General features: G+C 33.7%; 1 protein-coding gene across 1 annotated transcript; it reads left to right on the forward strand.

Moving 5' to 3' along the window:
* Window positions 1-5,885: 5,885 nt before the first annotated feature.
* On the forward strand, window positions 5,886-6,516 carry LOC132166515 (defensin-like protein 1). Its single transcript, XM_059577343.1, has 2 exons — window positions 5,886-6,000; window positions 6,095-6,516. Exons 1-2 carry the CDS (start codon window positions 5,946-5,948, stop codon window positions 6,262-6,264), a joined length of 225 nt encoding a protein of 74 aa, XP_059433326.1. The 5' UTR covers window positions 5,886-5,945; the 3' UTR covers window positions 6,265-6,516.
* Window positions 6,517-10,134: the final 3,618 nt, after the last annotated feature.

Raw genomic sequence — 10,134 nt, forward strand, 5'->3', positions numbered from 1 at the left:
TACATTTGGAAATCTTTGAAACTGGTTTCGATTTCGAAGACTTCCTAAAATATAGCTATTACCTACAAGCCCTTGTTTCATTCCCTTGGCATAGGCTGGCAACTTAGGTAGATGGACAGCTTTACAGAATACAAGCCCATGTTTCCTTCCTTTAACATAGGCTGACAGCTTAGGTAGATGGACAACTTCACAGAAAGAGAGGCAACTTAGGTAGACAGATAACTTCACAGGTTCTTCTTCAGACTATATATTCACAAAGAAAGAGGTTCTTCTTCATACTAATATTTAGCCCATGCATCCTTTCCTTTATGAATGAATGCCATTCCTTTCCACCTTTGAAACCCACTCTTCCACTTGGCCAATATAGACGAGAAAGAAGTTCTATGTCTTCTCAGTCTGCTAACTCTTCCTTCTTTCTTTGAATCTTTCTTTCGTTCCTATCTAGGACTCCTTCATACCATCTCCTCCATTCGACCCCTATCGTCTACGCTTTTGATGAATCACAGACCATGAAGAATCAAGTCTCTGCGTAGATCCTTCTCCTTCCACTTGCGGCCTTCTTCGACCCAATCTCTTCTTCTCTTTGGTATGGCATTGTGAAGTGCGAAAAGGAGCCTTGGCTAGCCTCACAACAATATTTCTCAAAAGATCATGAGATTCTGCAAGCATATTTGTAATCAACACAGAAAAAAAAACCCAGCAACAATGGCTAGCCTCACAACAATATTTCTCTCCTTCTCTTGTTGGTGTTGCTACCAGCTTTTGTATGCTCAGTTAACAGACACCATCAAACCGAGCAATGTGATTTTTCACTCTTCGGGGGAGATTGTTTCTGCTAATGGCAAATTCCAATCATGCTTCTCAAAAGGTCTAGATGGTCTTTCATATTTAGGCATAATTTATAGGCCCAATGATTTCAATAGGCTTGCTTACCGAGGCACACCTATTGTTAGTGGAAATCTGACAATGGGTGCAGACTATGTGTTGAAGATTCTCCACGATGGAGGGAGCCTCATCCTGTTGAATGCTAATAGCTCAACTCCAAGCTTCATTGCTACTATTGAAAATTTTGGCAATTTTAGAATTAAACAAATGAATCCCGATGGATCTATCAGGAAGGTTCTATGGCAAAGCTCCGATTATCCTAATGACACACTATTACCTGGTATGAAACTAGGAATGAATTAAAAGAAAAAAAAAAAAGAAAAAAAAAGGAAAATCGATGCTCAATTCATGGGTAACTGGCCAAATCCCTACCTTCGGAGACGGCTTTTCTCTCAAATGGAGCCCCACAACTAATGGAATGGGACAATTGATTATGAGTTCGAGGACATCCGTATTGGCTTAGTGGGATCGGGAATGATCCTCACTTTCCAAATTTTTCGATCAAGTTTGGTGTCGATTATAAATTTCATTTTCATCACCACTGAGAACGAGAGTTACTTTATGTACTCTGTTCTAGATGGGCATGATTATAATTCGATGTGGGTCTTGGGGTTCGATAGGCGGCTTAATGATCAAGGAAATCTTTTTTTCTTGGATAGAAACATATGTTTTTTTAATTCCTATTACCCTGGGTGTGTGGAGCAAAATGCAACCAAGTGCAGCATTGGCAATCAACAGTTCGATGAAAATAAGGGTTCTTTTCAGAGACAAGCACATCGTATGGATTACAACTCGAGCATAAGCATCAGTGATTGTTGGGATCAATGCATGAGAGATTGTTCCTGCATTGGTTTTAGTACGCTATCCAACCTTGATACTAGATGCCGCCTCTACAACAGTGAATTTGTAGAGAAAAAAAAAACCGGCAATCAAGAAAAGCTTTTTGTTCGTGAAAGAAAAAAGGTTATTGCTCGTGAAACTGATAAGAAAGCCTCATTTGCAATTTGTTTAAGTCATTTTCACTTAATTTTGATTGGATTGGTTCAATTTGAAGCCAGGAAGCTTATTCTGAATATTGCAAAGCATGCCTATTGAATGTAAGTGTATTGATCGATGTAGACATATAAAGAGCTCATTATTTAATTAATTAGTGGCTTATTTTGAATATTGCAAAGGTTTTTGCTCGGTATCCTCCGGTCCATCAAAACTGAATTTATGCGTATTTTGAATTTTTCTTTTAGGATTTGCTTTTAAGTTTTTCCTTACATGAACCTTACAATGTCAATAGACTTTTGGATGGCTAGTTCTGTGTAGATTGAATGTTTGTTTCATTTTTTGCTGACTTTTTGAACCTTTATGGCTAAATTTACTTCAGATAGTTATGATTAGGAGACACTAGTAGAAAACAAAGATGGTGGACATGGGTCATATCAGCAGTAGCCATGATTGCTTTAGTTTTTATCTTAGGACGCTTATTATGCTTTTGGTGTTGGAAAAAAGATCAAGGTAAGATTTTAGCTACTAAATATAAGATCAAATCATTTATAGACTCATATAAGCATTAGGTTTAACTATGAGTATTTAGTGCAACAGGGGAGGATCAAAATTTGTTTGATCATAGGATAAAATTTCAAGTGGAACAATTTACACGTGCGTCCCTTTTGGAGGCTACTAGAAACTGCGCCACAACAAATAAACTTGGAAAAGGTGGTTTTGGCCCTGTATATAATAAGGTAAGGTTTGATCTGCTACAACTTCCATTGTGCTTTTGTTAACAAGTTTTAATGCTCTCTCTTGTGTCTCACTAATTCAGAGAACGCATCGGGGCAAGAGATAGATGTGAAGATGTTGTCTAAAGTATCTAGACAAGGAGAAGAAGAGTTTAGGAATGAGGTTGATATCATTGACAAACTCCAGCACAGAAACCTTGTCACACTTTTGGCTTTCGTGTTAGCGGAGATGAAAAAATGGTAGTTTATGAATACTTGCCTAACAAAAAAAAAAGCTTGTATTATTACCTCTTTGGTTAGTAGCGGAGATATTAAAATCTATAATACAAAATTATTTTGATACTACATAAAGCTAATTACAAATCAGGTAAATTATTTTACATTTATTCCTAAAATATTTGAGAGGTTCAAATTTAAAATCTAAAATATCTGATAACTAGAAGGCTATGCCAAAAAAGCAAAAACACTGTAACGAAGGAGATCTACTAAAAAATAAAAAATAAAAAAATAAAATTCATTTTTTAAACATAATTAAAAAAGTCTTATTTTAAAAAAATAAATAAAAATTTCTGTTTCAAAAGAAAATTACAAATTTTCATTTAAACATTTTTTTAAATTAAAATTTTACTTTTTTTAGAAAAAAAAAATTAATTAAAATTTTTTTTTATCTTTTTTTTAAAAAAAAAAAATTCATAGGAGTATTTTTGTTTTACTGAAAAATCTATAAAGGTATTTTTATCTTTTGGCTAGTCTTGGAGAATATTATCAATGTTTTGATAATTTGTGAGGAATATTATCACAATTAAAAATTTAGAAGGACATTATGAATTGAGTGATAATATAAATAAATTACATAAATTTTCAACAAAAAAAAAAAAAAAAAAGAGTGAAAGATAGCTATTTGCTAAACACAAAATAATTTATAAATCATTTAAATGAAACCAAATTGAGCGCATTGGTCACGTACTCTTTTTGGGAACATCAATTTATTAAGAAAGGTAAAATTATTTAACGCATGGTACGGCATGTCCCTAAAAAGGATTGCAATTAACACGTGACAGGATTCTCACTGTCATCTAAGATGTTACTTTCTTTGTCCTTTATCTATTTATTTTTAAGGTAAGCAAGAACAAGCGACAAGTAAATTCTTTGTCACAAAAACCAAAAATTACAAAATCTATAACACAAAATTAATCTTTACAGCAATTTAGTCATAGTTTCAAAAGAAATCTTCAAAGACCCTCGATTTTATGGTCCAAATTTTTTTTTAAGTGGTTAGGATATAATGTAAGAGAAATTTGAAAAAATTGTTATTTTAATTATGCATGTGTGTTTTAGTTGTCATTCTTCAATAAAGATTGGAGTTTTCTTTTCCTATTAGGATTTATTTTCCTTTTTCTATTAGGATTTGTATTTCTTTTCCAATTAGGTTTGCTTTTCATTTTCTTGTTAATTTAGGAGGTGTCTACTCTATATAAAGGTATCTAGTCTTTGTTATTTTTCAACTTCAGTTTATATTTTCAATTAAATTTGAGTATTTCAGAGTTATTTATCTGTTTGCTTATTTGGGGCAATTAGAGACTTTCTCTTTTCTATTTGTTATTTTCTTTCTTCCTAAATTTCTTTTTCAATCTTCAATTCTTAGTTTCTGTTGCTATTATACGCTGTCAGAACAATCTTAGTTTTGCCCGACGTTAGGATATGTATTAGGGTGTGAGTTCGAATTTTCGAAATAGAGAATCTTTACATATGCCTAATTAGTATTAGCCGCCTTGAATTTTCATTGATGCCCTGGTGAGGTTGGGTCAAGCTATAACTCAGTCGGAATTGAGAGACTGCCTGTAATTTTGCCCGATGTTAGGACATGTATTAGGGTGTGAGTTCGAATTTTCGAAATAGAGAATCCTTACATATGCTTAATTAGTATTAGCCGCCTTGAATTTTCATTGATGTCTTGGTGGGGTTAGGTCAAGCTATGGTTCAGTCGGACTTGAGAGACTGCCTGTAGTTTCCACCGTCTAGGCCTTTTCTGTACGGCTCCCAGGGCCGGCTCAATGGCTAGGCCACTGAGGCAGTCACCTAAGGCCCCTAATTGGTCAGGCCCAAAAAATTTTTTAATAAGGCCTAAAAAAATTTTAATTTTATTTTAACTTAAGGCCTAATTTTATTTTATTTTTTTAAATAAGGCTTAAAATTTTTTCTCATAAAAATTTAAGGTCTCTAAAATAAGGCCTCAATATAATAAGCACTTGCAAAATAAGACCAATTAATCCCAAAAAAAAAAATGCCACATCAATTTTTTTGGGTAATTAATTAAAAGTTAAACTTAGAAGTTATGAAATAACAATAAGAATGAAAATAATAATAATATTATTAAAATATAATAATATTATTAAAATAAATATTATTTAATTAATATTTAAATATTTTAAAAAATAAGGTCCAATTTCAAAATTTCGCCTAAGGCCCCTAAATACATTGAGCCGGCCCTGACGACTCCCTACGCATTATCACTTTGTTCCCTTGAACTATAACTCATTGTTACTTTGCCTTATAAACTACAACGAATTGTCACTTTGACTGTCTAAGTTTAACGCCTTTGACTAACGAAATGAGAGTTTTGGACACAAAATAGTAGTTTAATGGGGTCAGCAGTAGGATTGTTAGTTTATGGGACAAATTGACAATGTGTTGTACTTAATGAGAGGAAAAGGTAATTACCAAAAAAAAATTAGCCAAATTTCATCAACTAGCTTAACAGATTATGATAGCTTAAAATATCAAAATTAATAAAATTATGAAACTTGTTTTATTTAAATAAGTGTCTCAATAATATAATCTGGATGAAATTTGAGTATAAGTATTACATTATTTGTTTGATATTCCTTGAGAATCTCTGAATTTGAGAGGTTCAAATTAAAATCTAAAATATCCGATGAACCAACCAGAAGGCTCCGCCTAAAAAGCTAAAACACTGTAACGAAGGATATCTACTAATTTAATCCTATTTAAAGCGATAAAAGCAACGGCTGCTGCGGCGCGTACAGAGAGAGAGAGAGAGCCAATAGTAGCGCGTAAACTTTATTTGATTTTGTCCTTACATACCGACGAAAAAAAGCCATGCCTCGTTGTACGTGAAGATGCTTACTCAGTTTACAGAGCTGGTTTTGTTACTATCCTCACCGTCACCTTACTTTTAATCTGGCGCACTGACACGATGAATGGTACGTGTCATTCCCAGCTCCTCTATATATATCATCTCTCTCCTCCGCTTCCTGGCACATCTCATCTCCTTCAATCTCTACTTTATTTCAGTAGAAGAAAATAATCATGGCCAGCAAATCGCTTGGGCTTCTCTTTTTGCTGCTCGTTGTCTTGGCTTCTCGTAAGCCTCTCTCTTGATTCTTTTCTTTTCATTTTGTTTTGGGTCCATTTGGTTTTCTTTGCTTATTTTTTGTTTATTGGTATGATATATGCAGAAGAAATGGTGAAGCCAGCAGAGGGAAGAGTTTGCGAGTCACAGAGCCACAAGTTCCACGGGCCATGCTTGGGTGACCACAACTGTGCTTTGGTGTGCAGGAATGAAGGTTTCTCCGGCGGAGATTGCAAAGGACTCCGTCGCCGGTGTTTCTGCACCAGGCTTTGTTAGCTGCTGCGCGCGCAACCACGTACGTACGGCCGGCCACATGCATGCAGGAGGAGGAGTAATCATCATGAATAAAAGCCGTAGTAGTTGTTGTAGGTGTAGGGGTACGGTTTGTGTATTTGTGTTGTGAAAGCGTAAATAAGCATTCTCTTCCGTTTGGTCGGGTGTCATCTAGTCATGACCTCCTTGCCCGATGGAATTGTGTGTTTTCAGCTTTTTATTCCAGTTAAGAAACTATATTTGCCTTTTATTTTAGCCAGTTTTCTTCACTTTTTTTTTTCCTTATAATTTGGTGCTTTGGGAACTAAGATATGTTCTTGATCTACATGATGACATTAATGTGATCTTGCTCAAGTATTTATTCCAACATAAAATGTGTTTGATATTATTTTTCTTCACATTTTTGTCTTTTTTGTCCGTTAAATCTGTGGATCACATCACCTGTAGAAAAGTTCAATCAGTGTGGTGTTATTAAAACCTCCTCCTTTTTTGTGTGGGGGCATGTAAAAAAGTAAAATAAAATCTGTGGATCACATGTGAAGTGCGCAGCTTTAATGGTGAATTTTATCTCTTACACAAAAATGGATAAAATATAAATACAAGTAGAAAACCGAACATCTCTCATCCGAGATATGTATACACACAAGCATAGCACTTGAAAAATGCCAAAAGGAAATTATTGTAGCCTTGTTGGTTTGGTTTTATCACGATTTGTTTTTTTTTTTTTTCTTCGATCGTCTTATTTGCCTCGCATGTTGTTATTAGTATATCGTTTCGTAGCAAATAAGGAAAACAAGGAATCTATCAATTATTTGAAAGAAGTAATTAAATGCTATGCATTGGGATTTTAAGATAATTTGATAATTTTCAGAATAAAAAAGACGATAGTATAGCTTTACTCTTATTTCAAAATATCTTAAACATATGATTAACCCTACATACTCCATAAAAAAAAAACATCTTACATACCATATTTTTTTAACTAATACTATTTATATTATGTCACGTATTTTATTTATATTTGTTCAAATTTTGGTCAATTATTTAAAGATTACTAGCTACTACTTTTTTTCTTTTTCTTTTTTAATTCTTTATTTATTTATTTACTTATTATTATTATACATAACCTATTAATTGAAGGAAGCTTACCAGACTGCGATTTCCATTCACACACACAGATATATATATAGAATAGGCCTGAAAACTCTGTCGTTCCAATACAGAGCGTGAGTATCATCATTTTGATTCTACAATTCAAAGAATAAAACAAGCATGCCCGCACATAGCTGGCTAGGTATCATGAACGATGTAATCTGTTTTTCTGGTATCATAACAATTTTTTATACCATTTGTTTAGTACGCTAATTCGATATATATATATATATATATATTTATATATGGTGTTGATCACATGGGTCTACCTTGATTGTTCATAGACTATATATTTGGGTCGTCCTAATCATGTTGCTTTTGCTGAAATGATTTCACTTGATTTTAGTGATCGACTGTTTTTTTATTAGGCCATTCAACCTTCAAAAGTTAAAATAAATTTAATTGCATTCACATTAACTAGACAATGTGCATATAATATATTATATTATAGGATAATGCTATGTATTCTCTTTATATGCCCATATAATATATTATATTAACTAGACAATAAGGGTATTTTTAAAAATTTTTAAAGAAAGCATGCCATCATGTGATTCCGCCTCGGTATACATTTTTTAGCATAATACTTAAAATCATTATTAAATTTTAGAACGATTATAAATTCAAAAATAAGTTTTACTGTCACGTGAAAGAGTGTATGGTAAAGTAATAATCCAAGAGTATAGCATGTATGTATGTTAACCCATGCTAGAATATAATGGGCACCAAATGTGAATGCATATTAAACCTCATTTGCTAGAGAAGTGGATTTTAGATATCTCTTGATATCTCTCCTGACTTGGGGGATTTTTTTTTTATTATTATTATCCAAGTCGTTCAAATAATGAAAAAGGTGAAAGAAGACAGGCATAAGAACTTTTTAGATTCTGAAAGATATTAAAGAAGATTTGCTTAAAGGCCGAAATAGTGATTTTGAAAGATGTCTATGAGATTGCTTTTAGCCTTAAAAAATAAAATAAAAAAATTTGACAATCTCTTGATAGTGATGGTACATTTTGAAGCAGCTTCTCGTTATCTTTCTTTACATCCAGCCCAATCAGGTCATTACCACCAATCAAACAAAAATCCCAAAATTCAACAATTATCATAACCAAACAAACACACAAGAACAACCTAGATCAACACAAATCACTATCACCCAATCAGCCATCAATTTCCAGAGGAAACCAAAAATCAACACCCACAATTATCCACAATCCCAAAAATTCCAATAAAAGCCTAACCAACCCAGTTGTCACAAAGCTTCATCGGAGCTGGGTGGGTCGCAGGTCCACCACTCCAACCGTTGCCCCACCGACGACGGTCAGCACTCCGATCCACAACCGTGCCTCCCTCGCCCTCTCTCACACACAAACCCACAATTTAAGGTACATGTTACTGGTGGTACATGTACCTTCAATTTTTCTCTTACTTAATTTTCAAAACAGTTTAGAAAATCTTTAGTAATACTAATATTTGAAAATAAATTTCAAAAGTATGTTTCTAGGTAAACAAAATTTGCACGTTAATGTTCAACAATCATAACAAAATAAACTGGAAAGAGGAGTTTTAAGTGTTAGAGTATCTCCAGCAGTGTATCTAAAATAAGAATATTAGTTATATTTAGCTATTTTTGCCATTTTTTTGCTCCAGTAGACTAGATTGAATATAATATTATTTCCACATTATTTTCTCTCTTCTCTCTCTCCCTCAACGTTTCTCTCTCTTCTCTCTTCTTTTAACGGCTTGGTTCAGCACAACCTTCCTTGGACCTTTGGAGACTCATTTTCTCCAACAAGAAAGTTCATCTACACTCCCATTTTGTTGAGACACCGGCAACATTGGTTCCCATTGTTATCGCGAGTCATTCTCATTCCACAACATTATTGCCGTTGTTATTGTTTTGATGTTGTCCTTGCTGCTCCTCTTCGATTTCTGACCAATAGAGCATAACCTAAGGGGGCATGGATTTCTCGACTGCTTTGCTATTCCCTTCTCAACATGACACAAAAGGGTATGACTAGTGATAGAAATCATACCGAGGAGAGGATGAAGGGGTTCATATAGTAGTTGAGATTAAATCTCAACCATTGATCAAAGTTAATTTTAGCTAAAATTAACTTTATTTACAATCCAGTAAATCCAACCACTGGATTTACTAAAATTAACTTTATTTACAATCCAGTAAATCCAACCACTGGATTTACCTGAGAAGTATCTTACCGTTTAGATCAAACCACTAGATCGAACAATTTTGACTGTCTAAAAATAAATGATCATGATTAGATCGCTCCGATGCTAAATACCAAGTGCGCCATTAAGGTGCCAAGCCCTTGCCACGAGCGCGCGTGTGCGTGTGCGTCCGGTGCTTCGCACTGTACTAGAGTATTCACTTGTGTGTATACACCTAAGCAATTCTAATAGCTTAAAGTTTGTTGGGCCTTATAAATGTCAGCTCCACTTTCTCTCTTTCAAATGTAAAACTCTCTTCATTCAATGCTCTTTAAAACCTTCCATTTTAAAACTCCAAATACACAAAATAATATATATATATATTGAAAATATTTCAATAATCCCCCACCATTTTCAAAATCAAAAAATAACTTAACTAGAATATAAAAACTCATGCATAAATGAAGGTGTCTTGAAGACTTGAACATTCACTTAGTGATAATATGTCAAAGCTAATCAGAATAACATGGTAAATAAACTTTGAACCAG

Source organism: Corylus avellana, chromosome ca11 (genome assembly GCF_901000735.1).
Source record: "Corylus avellana chromosome ca11, CavTom2PMs-1.0".
Lineage (NCBI taxonomy): Eukaryota > Viridiplantae > Streptophyta > Magnoliopsida > Fagales > Betulaceae > Corylus > Corylus avellana.

Bases quoted from the DNA above. Each gene is read 5' to 3' on its own strand.
- LOC132166515 (XM_059577343.1), top strand. From the start codon at position 5,946: ATGGCCAGCAAATCGCTTGGGCTTCTCTTTTTGCTGCTCGTTGTCTTG. The intron at 6,001-6,094 runs GTAAGCCTCTCT...TGATATATGCAG, and splicing joins GCTCGTTGTCTTGGCTTCTC to AAGAAATGGTGAAGCCAGCA.